Below are 15,877 nucleotides of genomic sequence, written 5' to 3'. Positions count from 1 at the left end.
ATTGGGAACTGTTAATGATGGTAAATAAGGAATGGTTACATAGCGATATTCGGAATGGTTGAGGTAGTGTCATTGGGAATGGTTGACAGTAGGTCATCAGGAATGATTGATGACAGGTCATGGAGAACAGTTGATGATGGGGTCATGGAAATGGTTGACAAGCGACATTGGGAACAGTTGACGGTGGGACATTGGGAATGGTTGACAGTGGGACATCAGGAACGGTTGACCACATGGCTTTGGAAATGGTTGACAAAGGTTCATTGGGAATATTTGATGATGGTGCACAACTCTCTGCGATTTCTTGCAGTCACTTGCAAGGTAGTTGCCAATACCAGGCTGTAATACTGAACATCCAGATAGGCTGTTTTCTGTGGTGCATCTGTAAAAATTGGAGAGGGTTGATGGGAATTTACCAAAACTCTTTAGCCTCCTGAGGAAGTAGAGGTGTTGGTGAGCTTTCTTGGCTGTGTCATCTATGTGGTTGGACCGGGATGGGCTACTAGTGAAGTTCTGTCCTAGGAACTTGGAAGTTCTCAACCCTCTCAACCATTGATGCAGACATGAGTATGTGCAGCACCCCCTTTCCAGAAGCCACTGAGTAGCTCTTTCACTGACATTGAGTGAGAGGTTATTGTAATTGGGAATATGGATAACAATGGTGTATTGGATATGATTAACGCTGTTGTTGGAGTGAGTAGAGTTGTGAAGCTGGTAAACCCTTGGAAGGATGGGGAGGTGGAAGTGGTTAGTGCTGGTAACCAGACAGAGCTGGTCTGGGCATATCTTGCTGATATGGAGGGCTGGTGTAAAGCTGTTTTGTTCCATTCAGTCCCACAGCAGAGCGATTCCGCAGCAAGGTGGAGTTAGTCAAGTACTTTGGAGATGCGCTGGACCTCACCTATTTCGACTTCAAGAAGGGAATCATCTTGCCTCCGGATGCAAAGGTGAGGGGGGCGGGGAGGAGGAAAGGGAAGGGTACTGTCCGCGTCTGCGTTTTTCCCAGCCCTGCTGCCCCTCATACAGTGTGACTTTCTCTCCTCACCGCCCCACCTGCAGCGCTCCCTCCCCTCCGCTCCTCCTGTAGCGCGGCGCTCCCTCCTTACTGCCTCCCTGCTTGTTGCCCCACTCCTCCTTCACTACCCCTCCCGCCTCATCATTCGTCCTACCTCGCCGCCCACTTCCTCCTCACACCACAGCCATAGTGTAGCGCTCTTCGTTGCCCCTTCTCCGACATGGTGCTCTCTCCTCACACCCCACCCTCCTTGATGCCTTTCTTGCTCACTGCCCCTCATCCTGCTCGTCAATAACCCTCCCTCCGTGCCGCCCCCATGCTCCTTGCTGCCCTCCCCTCCTTACCATTCCCTTCCGCTCCTGACACAGTGCCCCATGATGACTCTACCTCTCCAACCTCAGGTCAGGAGGTCGGGGAAACGTCAAAGCACCTCCTCATGCGAGGTTAAGGAGGAGCAGAGGGACCGTTGCCAGACCCCGAAGAAGAAGGCCAAGGCTCCCCCTACCCCGAGCCCAGCCCAACCCAAACCAGAGAAGGCCAGTGAGGCGGAGGGATTAGCCGCGGACCCCCAGGACTCACTGATCGTGTGAGTACACAGGCTGAAGGGCACATCAGTGGCACAGGGCACTGGGAGGGATCACAGAGGCGTGAAGGAGCTGGAATAACATCAGTCTTTTTTTATATAGAGTTACAGCACAGAAACAGGCCCTTCGGCCCATCTAGTCCATGCTGAAAAACATTTAAATGCCTACTCCCAACATTCTGCACCGGGACCATAGCCTTTCATACCCCAAACATCCATGTACCTATCCAAACTTCTCTTAAACGTTGAAATCGAGCTCGCATGCACCATGTGTGCTGGCAGCTCATTCCGCACTCTCATGACCCTCTGGGTGAAGAAGTTTCCTCTCTTGTTCCCCTTAAACTTGTCACTTTTCACCCTTAACCCAAGACCTCTGGTTGTAGTTCCACCCAACCTCAGTGGAAAAAGCCTGATTGTATTTACCCTATCTATACCCCTCATAATTTTGTATAACTCCGTCAAATCCCCTTCAACCTCCTGCATTTTAAGGAATGCAGTCCTAACCTATTCAATCTTTCCTTATAACTCAGACAGGGCAACGCCTTTGTAAATATTCTCTGCACTCTTTCAACCTTGTTTACATCTTTCAATAGGTAAGTGATGAAAACTGCATACAGTACACCAAATGAGGCCTCACCAACATCTCATACAACTTCCCATCTCCTTTGATTGATTTATGAAAGCCAATATGCCAACAGCTTTCTTAACTATTCACCACTTTCAACAAATTACACTTGCAAGAAAAGGTTTGTGAAACCTTTGCAACTACCTGATTTTCTGCATTAATTACTCATAAAATGTAGTCTGATCTTTATCTAAGTCAGAATAATAGACAAACAGAATCTGCCTAAGCTAATAGCACACAAACAATTGTACTTCTCTTCAAAACTAAGTACACCATTTAAACAATCACAGTCTAGGTTCAAAAACATATGTGAACCTCTGGTGTAGTGCCTTCTACAAAAGCTATTTGGAGTCAGGTGTTCCAATCAAAGAGATAAGATTGGAGGTGTGGGTTGTAGAGGTGCCCTGCTCAATAAAAAAGACACATGAAGTTAGGTTACTGATAGAGCCTACTCTTCTCAATAAAGATCTGTCTATGTGCACTATACCTGGTCAAAACAACTTTCAGAGGACCTAAGAAGAAGAGAATCGTAGAGGCTACAAAAGCATTTCTAAGGACCTGGGTGTTCATCAGTCCACAGGAAGAGAAATTGTCTACAAATGGAGGAAGCGGTAGTGTTGCTACTCTCTCTAGGAGTGGGCGTCCTGCAAAGATCACCCAAGAGCACAACATGCAATGTTGAAGGAGGTGAAAAAGAACCCAAGGGTAACAGCAAAAGACCTGCAGAAACCTCTAGTATTTACTGAAGTCTCTGTTCATGAATCCACTATAAGAAAAACACTGGACAAGAATGGTGTTTGTGGAAGGACTCCACAGAAGAAACTACTTCTCTCCAAAACAAACATTGCTGCACTTCTCAAGTTTACAAAAGACCACTTGGATGTTCCACAACTCTTCTTGGACAATGTTCTGTGGACAGACGAGACAAGATTTTATCTTTTTGGCGGAAATGCACATGGCTGTGTTTAGAGGAAGAAGGGCACTGCAGACCAACACCAAAACCTCATCCCAACTGTGAAGCAAGGTGCAAGGAGCATCGTGGTTTGGGGCTGCTTTGTGCCTCAGGGCTTGGATGGCTTACAATCATTGAGGGAACAATGATTTCAAAATCATATCGAGATATTTTACTGGAGAACGTCAAGGTAGCAGTCTGTCACCTGAAGCTGGATGACGCAACAAGACAATGATCTAACTCGAGTAAATCAATCAACAATCAAGAGATTTGTGTTTTGGAATGAACACAACTAAGAGTCCAGACCTTAACCCAACTGAGATTCTGTGGCATGATCTGAAGAGGGCTGTTCATGAAAGGTATCCCAGAAATATTGATGAACTGAAACAGTTTTATAAGGAGAAATGGTCTAAAATTCCTCCTTGCTGTTGTGCAAGTCTGATCAGCAGCTACAGGAAACATTTGGTGGAGGTTATTGCTGCTGAAGGAGGTTCTGCCAGTAATTAAATACAAGGGTTCACATACTTTTTCCAGCCTGGACTGTGAATGATTAAACAAATGCATTTAATAAAGACATGAAAAGTATAATTGTTTGTGCATTATTAGATGGATAGATACTTTATTACTTTATAGATACTTGATTCCAAAGGAAGTTACAGTGTCACAGTAGCATGACAAGTACACAGACGAATATAAGAGAAGTAAGAAAGCATTAAAAAAAAAGATACCTTAAAAATAAGATGTACAAGTCAAAGATGATAAGATTAACAATATTATAGATTCACATTGATAAGATGGTCATGCAGAAATTACTGTTATACAGTAATGGTCACACATTCACACCATCCAGATACGTTTAGGCAGATTATGTTTATCTATTATTGTGAGCTAGATGAAGATCAGATCCCATTTTATGAGTAATTAATGCAGAAAACAAAGTAATTGCAAGGGGTTCTCAACTTTTTCTTGCAACTGTATGTACCTATTTTCCCAGATCTCTTTGTTCTACCACACTCCTTCGTGCCCTACCGTTCACTGTGTAAGACCTACCCTGGTCGGTCCTACTGAAGTGAAAACCTCACACTTATCAGCATTAAATTCCCTCTGACATTTTTCAGCCCATTTTTCCAGCTGATACAGATCCCTCCGCAAGCCATGATAGCCTTCCTCACTGTACACTGCACCCCCAATCATGGTATCATCCGCAAATTTGCTGATCCAGTTAGCCACATTATCATCTGGATCATTGATATAGATGACAAATAATAAAGGACCCAGCACTGATCCCTGCGGCATACCACTAGTCACAGGCCTCCAATCAGAGAAGCAACCATCTACTACCACCCCTTGGCTTCTCTGACAAAGCGAATGTCTAATCCAATTTACTACCTCATCCTGAATGCCAGGCAACTGAACCTTCTCGACCAGCCTCCCATGTGCGACCTTGTCAAATGCCTTGCTAAAGTCTATGTAGACAACATCTACTGCCTTGCCTTCATCCACTTTCCAAGATTGGTTAGACATGATCTACCATGCATGAAGCCATGCCGACCATTCTTATCAGTCCACGTCTATCCAAATACTTATATATCTGATCCCTTAGAACACCTTCCAATAACTTCCCCACAACTGCTGTCAGACTCAATGGCCTATAATTTCCTGATTTCCTTTTTTCAAACAGCAAAATAACATTAGCTGTCTTCCAATACTCACCAGAACGAAGACTATCATCCTCGACCTTGAGGGATAGCCACGACGATGACGGCTCTAATACCTCTCCTGTCACTACAATTTCAGCACTTGTCTCCTGTAGGGTCCGAGAGAACACCTTGGCAGGCCCTGGGGATTTATCCACCTGGATTTGCCTCAGGTTAGCAAACACCTCTTCCTCTGTAATCTAATCAGGGTCCATAAAGTTGGTACCACTTTCCCTCACTTCTATGGACTCTGTATTCGTATCCCAAGTAAATTCAGATGCACAGAGTGCATTTAAGATCGCCCCCATCTGTTTTGGCTCCACACATGGATTACTACTCTGGTCTTCCAGAGGTCCAATTTTGTCCCTAGCAATCCTTAACATGCCTGTAGGATCCCTTAGGATTCTCTGTCAACTTGTCTGCTAAAGCAACTTTGTGCCTACTTTTAGCTTTCCTGCTTTCTTTCTTTAGTGTGCTCTGGCATTTCTTGTACTCCATAAGCACCTCATTTGTTTCTACTTATACCTGCTGTGCACTTCTCTGTTTTTCTTAATCAGGCCCTCAGTATTTCTTGAAAATGAAGATGCCCTTCACCCGAAGGGTCTCGGCCCGAAACATCGGCTGTACTTTTTTCCGTAGATGCTGCTGAGTTCCTCCATCATTTTGTGTGTGTTGCTTGGGTTTCCAGCATCTGCAGATTTTCTCTTGTCTGTGCTTCCCTGCATTTGTTATCTTTACCTTTTATTCTGACAGGCACATACAAGCTTTGTGCTCTCAAAATTTAGTTTTGAAGACCTCCCATTTTCCAAGTACACCTTTGCCAGAAAACAGCCTGTCCCAATCCACACGTGCCAGATCATTTCTGATACCATCAAAATTGGCCTTTCTTCAATTTAGAATCTCAACCCATGGACTGGACCTATCTCTTTGCATATTTACTTTGAAACTAATGGGATTGTGATCACTAGATGCAAAGTGTTCCCCAACACAAACTCCTGCCACCTGCCCTGTCTCGTTCCCTAATAGTAGATGCAGAATTGTAAGCTTTCTCCTTGGGACATCAACGTATGATGAGGGAAGCTTTCCTGAACACATTTGACAAACTCCATCCCATCTAGTCTTTTTACAATATGGGATTCAAGATGTGGAAAGTTAAAATCACCTGCAATAAAAACTTTATGTTTCTTATAACAGTCTGCGATCACTTTACAAATTTGTTCCTCTAAATCCTTAGGACAGTTGGGCAGTCTGTAATATAGCCTCATTAATGTGGTCATGGCTTTCTTACTTCTCAGTTCCACCGAGAATGCTTCACTAGTGGAGTTCTCCACTCTGTCCTGACAGAGTGCTGTGACATTTTCCTTGACTAGTAATGCCACCCCTCCTCCTTTAGTCCCTCCTGCTTTGTCACGTCTAAAACAACAAGGTACAGCAGTGACGCAGGTCTCTGGGGGAGAGGGGTCACTGAAGAACGGTATGAGGGAGCTGGATTAACGTCAGTGGGGATAGTCAGTGACACAAGGCTCTGTGGGAGAGGGGTAACTAAGGGACGGTGTGAGAGAGCTGGATTAACGTCAGTGGGGATAGTCAGTGACACAAGGCTCTGTGGGAGAGGGGTATCTAAGGGACGGTGTGAGAGAGCTGGATTAACGTCAGTGGGGATAGTCAGTGACACAAGGCTCTGTGGGAGAGGGGTATCTAAGGGACGGTGTGAGAGAGCTGGATTAACGTCAGCGGGGATAGTCAGTGACACAAGGCTTTGAGAGAGAGGGGTTACTGAGGGACGGTGTGAGAGAGCTTGATTAATGTCAGCGGGGATAGTCAGTGACACAAGGCTCTGTGGGAGAGTGGTTACTGAGGGAAGGTGTGAGAGAGCTGGATTAATGTCAGTGGGGATAGTCAGTGACACAAGGCTTTGAGAGAGAGGGGTTACTGAGGGACGGTGTGAGAGAACTTGATTAATCAGCGGTTGCTGTTTAATTGCTGTGGGATTCGGTGACCTTGTTCTCTTGCGCTGATCCGTGCTTTGTGTCTTAGCTGTTTCTCGTCTAACTTCCCACCCACACAAGCTCTGCATCTGCTTATCGCTGCCTTGCACCCAGCCCACGTCTTCTTTATAGTCCTCGTGCTTAATATATCTCACCGTCTTCCCCCATTCAACTGTCTGTGTCTTCATCTGTCTGTCTACCTTCATACTGGCATCCATCCCTCACCCTCCTCCCTCCTCCCCACCTCCCACCCTGTCTCTCCCTCACTTCTCCATTGCTCTTCACCCTCTAGCTGTTTCTTTCTCTGTCTGTCTCTGTACCCCTCTCTTTTTCTGTCTCACTCCCTCTCTCTCTCCTCTCTCCCCACCTCTTCTCGCTCTCTTTCCCATCTCTCTCCTCTCTTTCACACCCCTATCTTTCTCACTCCTCTCTCTCACCCCCCTCTTTCTCACTCCTCTTTCTGTCCCCTCTCCCTCTCCTCTCTCTCCCCCATCTCCCCCCTCACCCTCCCCCTCTCCCCTCTCTCCCTCCCCCCTCTCTCCCTCCCCCTCTCCCACCTCACTCTCTCCCCATTTCTTCCTCCCCCCTCTCTCTCCCTCCTCTCTCTCCCCCCTCTCCCTCCCCTCTCCCTCCCCTCTCCCTCCCCTCTCCCTCCCCCTCTCTCCCTCCCCCCTCTCTCCCTCCTCTCTCTCTCTCCCCCCTCTCTCTCTCCCCCCCCTCTCTCCCCCTCTCTCTCTCCCCCCTCTCTCTCTCCCCCCTCTCTCTCTCCCCCCCTCTCTCTCTCCCCCTCCCTCTCTCCCCCTCCCTCTCTCCCCCCTCTCTCTTCCCCCCTCTCTCTCCCCCCCTCCCCCTCTCTCTCCCTCCCCTCTCTCTCTCTCTCTCCCTCCCCCTCTCTCCCTCCCCCTCCCTCCTCTCTCTCTCTCCCTCCTCTCCCCCCTCTCTCCCCCTTCTCTCCCCCTTCTCTCCCCCCTTCTCTCCCCCCTTCTCTCCCCCCTTCTCTCCCCCCTTCTCTCCCCCCTTCTCTCCCCCCTCTCCCCCCCTCTCTCCCCCCTCCTCTTTCCGTCCTTTCTCTCTCTCTCTCTCTCTCTCTGCACTCCCTCCCCCCCTCCCCTCTCTCTCTTCTCCCCTCTCTTCCTCTCTCCTCCTCTCTCTTCACCTGCTCTCTTTTCTCTCTCTCCCTCTCTTCTTCCTCTCTCTCCCCCACCTCTCCCCCTCTCTCTTCTCCCCCTCTCTTCCTGTCCCCCTCTCTTCCTCTCCCTCCCCCCTCCCCCTCTCTCTCTCCCCTCCCCCCTCTCTCCCCCTCCCCCCCTCTGCCCTCCCCCTCTCTCTCCCCCTCTCTCCGTCCTCTCTCTCTCTCTCTGCACCCTCTCTCTCCCTTATCTCTCTCCCCTCTCTCTCTTCCCCTCTCTTCCTCTCTCCTCCTCTCTCTTCACCTGCCCTCTTTTCTCTCCCTCCCTCTCCTCCCTCTCTCTCCATCCCCTCTCTATCCCCTCTCTCTCCCTCCCTCCCCTCCCCCTCCCCTCTCAGCCCTCTCTCTCTTCTCCCCCCTCCCTCCCCCTCCCCTCTCTCTCCCCCTCTCTCCCCCTCTTTCCCTCTCCCTCTCTCTCATTGTTTGTTCCCTCCCACCCAGTGGCCCAGGTCAGATGCTGTTCACAGCTGGTTCCCCTCAGTGACGCCAGCACTGCTCAGTGTTTGAACAAAAATAGTCGAGAGCTTTCATCCCCTGAGAAGACAAGGAGGTCTTTGACTTGGGAGTTCCGCGACGGCTGACTGCGTTCCTCCCAAACACATCGTTCTGTCCCATGGTTGGCAGGCGTACCTGAAGGCTTGGATCCTGCCTGTTCCCCATTTCACTGACCGATGCAGGAGCCGCTTCCAAGCGTCTGCCTGCTCCTGTCCCTGACTACCTTCCCCCACATCCCGCCCCTGTTCGCCAACGAGCCCGTTCCCTCCCCCACGTCCGGACTCACTGCACCCCTCCCCTCCTCTGCTCATGATCCATCATCACCCCCGTCCCCTCCTCCTCTTTGATGCTCCCCTTCTCCCCACATCCTTTCTTTCCTCTGTCCAATTCCTTCTCCTCCTCCATGTCCCGGGTCCCTCCCTCCCCCCTTCCCCACTGCCAGTTCCCGTTTTCCCTCCTGCATGCCAAGACTCCCTGCTAACCAACCCTCTTTGTCTCCATGCCTCCCCCACCTGCAGCTTACCACTCTCCCCCTACCTCCACCTCCCTTATCCTCATTAACCTTTCGTCACCCCCCCCGTGCCCTCCCCCTTCCTCTCCTTCTCTGCTCCCCATATCTCTCCTCTTGTCTCCCCATCCGACCTCCTCCCCCAAATCTCCCCTCCCCACCCTCCGTCCATTGCCATGTTTTCCCGTCCCCCCTCCACTATATCACGCCTCACTACACTCCATAACCCCTCACCCCATTCCCCATCTCCTCCCTCTAATTCTTCAGTGTCTCTCCTTCTGCATGTCTCGATTTCTTGCCCACCACACTGTGCTCCCCATTCCATCTCCATGCCCCCTCGCCTATCGACTCGCTCGCCCATGACACCACCCTTTCTCTCTTTCCCCCTCTGCATCTCACCAACCCCGACCCCTCCCCATGTTCCTTCCCCTCTTACCCGTCGTCTGCTCCTCCCCATCTACCCTCCCCCCACACCCTTCTCCCCTCTCTGCCTCCATCCTGTTTCGTAACTCCAATACATAACAGGAATGGAAAGTAAAACACGGAGCTGGGAGATAATGTGTGTTTTCTTCAGTTTCATTTTAACTTTAGTGTATCACTCACGTATGATGTGGTGCTGTGATGATGTATGACCATTCACATAGATTTACATAAAACCCATAATGAATTATTTAAGCATAAGATGCTTAATCAAACAATGTATTTATAATATTACTCAAATATTACTGAAACAATAAATCCACTCCCCCTGCTCCGTCTCCTCCTCACCCCCTCTCCCATGCACTCCATCGCTATCTAGCTTCTGTTCCTGGGCATCTTGCCCCCCTCAGTGTCCCCTCCCCCACTCCATTCTCTGCAAGTTGGGCATATTGTCATTCAGTGCATTTATACCACCAGACGAAAGAGCGTTCCTCCAGACCAAGGTGCACAACACAGTACACCTAGCTCACACATGCACAGCACATGAAGTGATATTACCACGAATAAATTAACAAATAATAGGGTGCACTTACGACATGTTCAAAAGCACTTGATGGCGCTTCAGACGTGATGAGACCTGGCTGGTGGCAAGGGTGCCAGCTCTCCTCCCCTGAGGGCATCCAAGTGACAGCTGCCTGCAGGTACAGGCCATCGGGTCTATCCTAGTTTTCTCTCTAGCGGAGTTACCACCATCAAAACAGGCCCTTTGGCCCATTGTGTTGGTGCTAACCAATGACCGTTTAAAATCAATGGTCCCATTTAACCCCTTCATCCCACACACACGCTCCCAGCAAATCCTCCACTCACCCCACACACACTCAAGGGGAGGGGGGAGCTGTTTCAATTAACCTGCCAACCACGCTTGTTTATGTATTTGTCTTATTTAGTGGTGCAGCATCGAACAGGCCCTTCCAGCCCTTCGAGCCGCACCACCGCTGCCTAATCAATTTACAATGACCAATTAACCTACTGACCGGTATGTCTTTGAAATATGGGAAGCAAACTGGAGCATCCAGGGGTAAACAAACTCCTGAAAGGTGGCACCAGAACTGAACTCCCAACTCCAGAACAGTATCATTGGGAGGTGGGAGGGAACCGGAGATCTGGGTGAGACCTCACAGCGTCAGGGAAGAGTGCACAGACTCCACACACACTGTAGGAGGTGGGAATCGAACCCTGCTCTCTGGAGCTGTGAGACCGTGGCTCTACCCGGTGAGCCACTGTGCCGGAGACCGTTTACTCTGCGGCGGGCTGACACAAACTAGGGAAGCTTTGTCAGAGCGTCAGGATGCACTCAGGAAGAGCAGGGTGAGTGGGGGAGGAAGAGAACACGAGGGCTGCCATCAGCCCGCTCCTTCTGGTCGTCTCTCCTCCCTCCTCCCTCCTCCTCCCCTGATGTGTTCATCCAACTTCCCCTTACCTCCCTCGGGAGAGCAACTCCCACATCTTCCCCACGCTCTCATGTCACAGCTCTCTCCGGAGTTCCCAGTCAGATTGGCTCAGCCAGTAGAAACGCTGCTTCTCAGCTCGGGAGACCTGGGTCCTGTGTGACAGTGTCGATGTGTGTGTCTGTCTGTGACGCCAGGTGAGTTGATGTGTGTGTGTGCATGCCTGTGTCTGTGATGGTAGGGGGGTGTGTGTGTGTGTAACACAGTTATCTATGTATGTGACTGTGTCTGACAGTTGGTGTGCATTTGTGTATGTATATGTGTTCATCTGTGTGTGTGCCAGTGTCTGTGACAGTAGGTCTGTGTGTGTGTGTGTGTGCGCGCACGCCAATTGACCATGAACCTGACGGATACAATTAGCTACCACTGCTACTGTTAGGGTCACACAGCTCGGAAACAGACCCTCAGCTCCTTTGCCCTGTCCAGTCCGTGCCATACGAGATGCCCATCTAAGCTAGTTCCATTTGCCCGTGGTTGGCCCATGTCTTCATAACCTTTTCTTTCCATGTCCTTAAAACCACAGACATAGGAGTAAAATTAGGCCATTCAGCCCTTCGAATCTTTTCCATCACTCAATCATGTCTGATCTTATTTTCTGTCTCAACCCTATTCTCCCTGTAATCTTTGACATCCTGACTAATCAAGAACCTATCAACCGCACTTAAAAAGACCCAATGACTTGGCCTCCACAGCTATCTGCAGCAATGAATTCCACAGATTCAGCAATCGCTGGCTAAAGAAATTCCTCTTCATCTCTGTTCTAAAGGGATGTCCTTCTATTCTGAGGCTGTGCCCTCTGGTCCTAGGCTCCCCAACGAAAGGAAACATCCTTTCCAAGTCGACTCTATCCAGGCCTTTCGATATTCGATAGTTTTCACTGAGATTCCCCGTCCCCCCCCCACCGGCCCACTTCCTTCTAAACTCCAGCGAGTACAGGCCCATATAGCCATCATGCAGTCCGCACCCTTTCATTCCTGAATCATTCTGGCAACCTCCCCTGGAGCCTCTCCAATGCCAGCACATTCTTTCTTCGATATGGAGCCCAAATCTGCCCACAAAACTCCAAGTGTGGTCTGACCAATGCCTTATAAAACCTCATCTTTGCTTTTATATTCTTGTTCTCTGAAAATGAAAGATAGCATCATATTTGCGTTCCTCACCACTGACTGAACCTGCAAGTTAACCTTTAGGGAAACCTGCACAAGGACCCCAAGTCCCTTTGTGCCTCCTATTTTTGAATTTTCTCCCTGTTTAGAAAATAGTCTACACCTTTAATCCTTTTACCAAAGTTTCCAGGTGTCTCCTTGGCATTGTAATTGTACTCACTTCTGACAGCTTGTTCCACATATCCACCGCTGTCTGGGAGAAAAAAGTTGCCCCTCAGGTCCCCTTTAAGATCTCCCCTCTGCCCTCTAGTTTTAGACTCCTCTACCTGGGCGTGGAGGTGGTGGAGGGACCTCCTCCACATCCCTCGTGGTTTTATAAACCTCTGAAAGGTTGCCCCTCAGCCTCCTCCTCTCCAGGGAAAACAGTCCCAGCCTGTCCAGCTTCTCCTTACAACTCAATCCCTCCAGTCCCGGGAACATCCTGGTGAATCTTTCCTGCCCCCCGTCCCCCACCCCCGGCAGCAGATTGGTTGGGCACTGCAGGGGTTAAATGCTATCCTGGATAAGGATGGTAATGTGTTAGTTTGTGTTAGTATTCATTGTGTTCGGGTTGTAGTGTTGTTTTATTGTAGAAATAAACATATTTTTGTAAATAAAAGCAGGGACGGGGTGGGGAAGTTAGATGGTGTTCTAACAGGAACTGTGGGATCTGACACTCTCTCTCTCTTTCTCTCTCTCTCTCTCTCTCTCTCTCTCTCTCTCTCTCTCTCTCTTGCCCCTCCCTCCCTCTCTCCCTCTCCCTCTCCCTCCCTCCCTCTCTCTCCCCTCTTCCCCCTCTCTCTCCCCCTCTTCCCCCTCTCTCTCCCCCTCTTCCCCCTCTCTTCCACCCCTCCCTTTCCCCCCTCCCTTCCCCCCCTCCCTTCCCCCTCCCTTACCCCCTCTTTCCACCTCTTTCCCCCTCCCTTTCCCCCTCTTCCCCTCTCTTTTCCCCACTCTCTTCCCCCTCCCCCTTTCTCACCTTCTCCCTCCCCCCTCTCTCCCACTTTCTCCACTCTCTCCTCCGCTGTCTCTCGCGATACAGGTGTTGTGAGGACTGCCAGCAGTGGATTCCAGGGGTGCTGTTCAGCCCCCGCAAGAGGCGCCTGCGATTCTATTGCGCCGAGTGCAGAGGCAAGTACTGCAACCTCGTCCCCTCCTGCAACCACCCTCCCCCTCCAACTCCCTTTCACAGGGAATCCACACCCCCACCTCGTCCCTGAACAGCAACCTGTCCGACAACCTCTCTCTGGTATCTGCACGTCGTTTCAAGCCAAACGCCCCCCCCCCCCCAACAAGTACTCAGTGTATCCAAGGATTCCACCACCACCCCTGCTTGTGAGATTCCTTTCAGTAGTCAGCCATCTGGCCCATCCGCCACTCTGTGATCTGGCCACGAACAAGAGAAAATATGCAGATGCTGGAAATCCGAGCAACCCACACAACATGCTGGTGGAACTCAGCAGGCCAGCCAGCATCTAGGAAATGAGTAAGGTCGATGTTTTGGGCCAAAACCCTTCGGCAGGACCCTTCTGCTGATCTGGCCGTGGACTACTTGCCTTATCCCCTCCTCCCTCAAAACTCTATCCAACTGTGTTATTTTTGCTGACTCGGTAAAGCAGCCAGCATAACCAATGAGCCCTCCCACCCCTGACATTCTCTGCCCCCCCCCCCCACCATCAGGCTGAAGATACAAAAGCCTTAAAGCACGTCCCACCAGGCTCAAGGATAGTTCCTACCCCACTGTTATTAGTCTCTTAAACAAACCTCTTGTACGATAAGATGGCCTCTTGACCTTATTATGATCTTGCACCTCACTGTTTACCTGCACTGCACTTTCTCTATGACACTTTATTCTGCACTGTTATTGTTTTACCCTGTTCCACGTCAATGCAATGCACTGTGTAAACTGTATGGACAGCACGCAGGACAAGATTTTCACTGTATCTCCGGACGTGACGATCATTAACCCATTTCACTACCAATCCCAGTATATTTAATGAGGTAGCCTCGACTGCTTCCCTGGATAGATTCAACCCCCCCCCTGGGAAAAGCAGTTTCTCCTCACCTCCAGACACAACAGATTCTGCAGATGCTGGTAATCCAGAGCAACACACTCACGTACAGAATGCTGGAGAAACTCAGCAGAGCAGGCAACATCTGTGGAGAAGAGTAAACTGTTGATGTTTTGTTTCAGGAGCTAGTCTAATTCTCCTAATCGCTGCCCTGAATATTGAGGCCTTGTCACCCGGGTCTAGCTTCAAATGCCAGTAGGAGGAACCTTCCTGTCTCTCGTCGTGATCGGCAAGAGAGGCAGACAGAAAGCCTGAGGGAAGGGCATCTTCGGATTAGATGACAGCGCTGCATGATCGCAAAGCAGTTAGCCTGATGCTCGCTGTCGCAGTCCCGGCAGTGAGATTGGGGTTCCGTTCCCTCCGCGGCCTGCAAGGAGCCTGTATGCTCCCCCCACCCCCCCCCCGACCGTCACTGCGCGGGTTTCCCAGCACAGTCCTCACTGGAGTGACGCATCTCACTGCACACTTTGATGCACAGGTCAAAGATTAAGCTAGCCTCCAATCTTTGACAGGAACAGGCCCTTCGGCCCGCAATGTCTGTTCTGAACACGAAGCTAAATTCAACTATATGTCTCTTTAACAGCCTCTTAAACACCTCTAATGTATCTGCCTCCACCACCACCCGCCACTAAAGACATCCTGCCCCACACATCCCCTTTAAACTTTCACCCTCTCACTCTAAATGGATACCCTCTATTATGTACATTTATTCCCTGAGGGAAAATAGACTGGCTCTTCAAAGACTATCTCTGTCTCTCATAATTGTATAAATCTCTTTCGGGTCTCTCTTTAGCTTCCACCGCTCCAGAGAAGACAGCCCATAGTTTGTCCAACTTTGTGACCTCTAATCCAGGCAGCATGCTGGTGAACCTCTTCTGCGCCCTCTCCAAAGCCCCCACTCTGTTGGTCGGGGTTGGCCAGAGATGTTGTGTCCGAGCTGTCTATGTTGTTGGTGCAGCGCCGTCAGTCGATACACAAGCCCGGGGTTATGATAGGAAGCAGGCTCCCTTTCTCCGTGCAGCTGATGAATCCGAAAGAACGGCAGAGACCGACACAGTTTTCACCAGCGGTGTCGCAGGAGCTGCCAGTCAGTGTTGAGCTCAACGTAGGACTGCCTTGGGGACTCCAGCTCCAGGTTTTTCCTCGGAGTTTACTTCCCCATGAGTGGGTATGGCCGCAAGGCAGCGGAGATTCGAGATCAGATTTTTCCTTCTAGGTGAGCTGCCGGCCACGGCTGACAAGCCCCGTCCGCACCAAGCAACTGGTTTTAAGACACCAATAACCCGCCTTTGCCCCTTCTCCTGTCAGTAGAAGCGCTTCCACTGGGCCTAGTAGCTAAACCACACGTGAAGGCCAGGAGTTCAACGCTGACTGTCAGCTCATGCCACGCCACTGGTGCCAAGCCCTTATCACTCTCTGCCGGTTCTCTTGGATTCATCAGCTGCGTGCCACGTGGGCAACAGCTTGCTCTCCATATTGCACTGCCCTGATTTACGTGTCACGTAGACAGCTGGGATGAGACATCCATGGCTGACCCTGACCTCACGTAACCTGCCTTTGCGCCTTCTCCTGTCAGCAGAAACGGTTCTGCCAGGCTTAGTAGCTAAGTCACACTTGAAGGCCAGGAACTGGAGTTGGCTGTCCGAGGCTATTGGGAGCATTTAATAAGTAGTCCACTAC

The 15,877-nt window shown here is 50.1% G+C and overlaps 1 protein-coding gene across 8 annotated transcripts in view; it reads left to right on the top strand.

Annotated features, from left to right (window-relative positions):
• Positions 1 to 15,877, top strand: part of LOC140190051 (methyl-CpG-binding domain protein 1-like) — a 160,978-nt gene that overhangs the window by 118,765 nt on the left and 26,336 nt on the right. For all 8 annotated transcript variants that reach the window (XM_072246487.1, XM_072246480.1, XM_072246481.1 and 5 more), the window contains 3 exons: positions 833 to 947; positions 1,417 to 1,601; positions 13,168 to 13,256. In XM_072246487.1, coding sequence (XP_072102588.1) covers positions 833 to 947; positions 1,417 to 1,601; positions 13,168 to 13,256 — 389 coding nt within the window. The remainder of the gene's footprint in view (positions 1 to 832; positions 948 to 1,416; positions 1,602 to 13,167; positions 13,257 to 15,877) is intronic.

Source organism: Mobula birostris, chromosome 29, assembly GCF_030028105.1.
Source record: "Mobula birostris isolate sMobBir1 chromosome 29, sMobBir1.hap1, whole genome shotgun sequence".
Taxonomy (NCBI): Eukaryota; Metazoa; Chordata; class Chondrichthyes; order Myliobatiformes; family Myliobatidae; genus Mobula; species Mobula birostris.
This window is presented reverse-complemented; position numbering and strand designations above follow the sequence as displayed.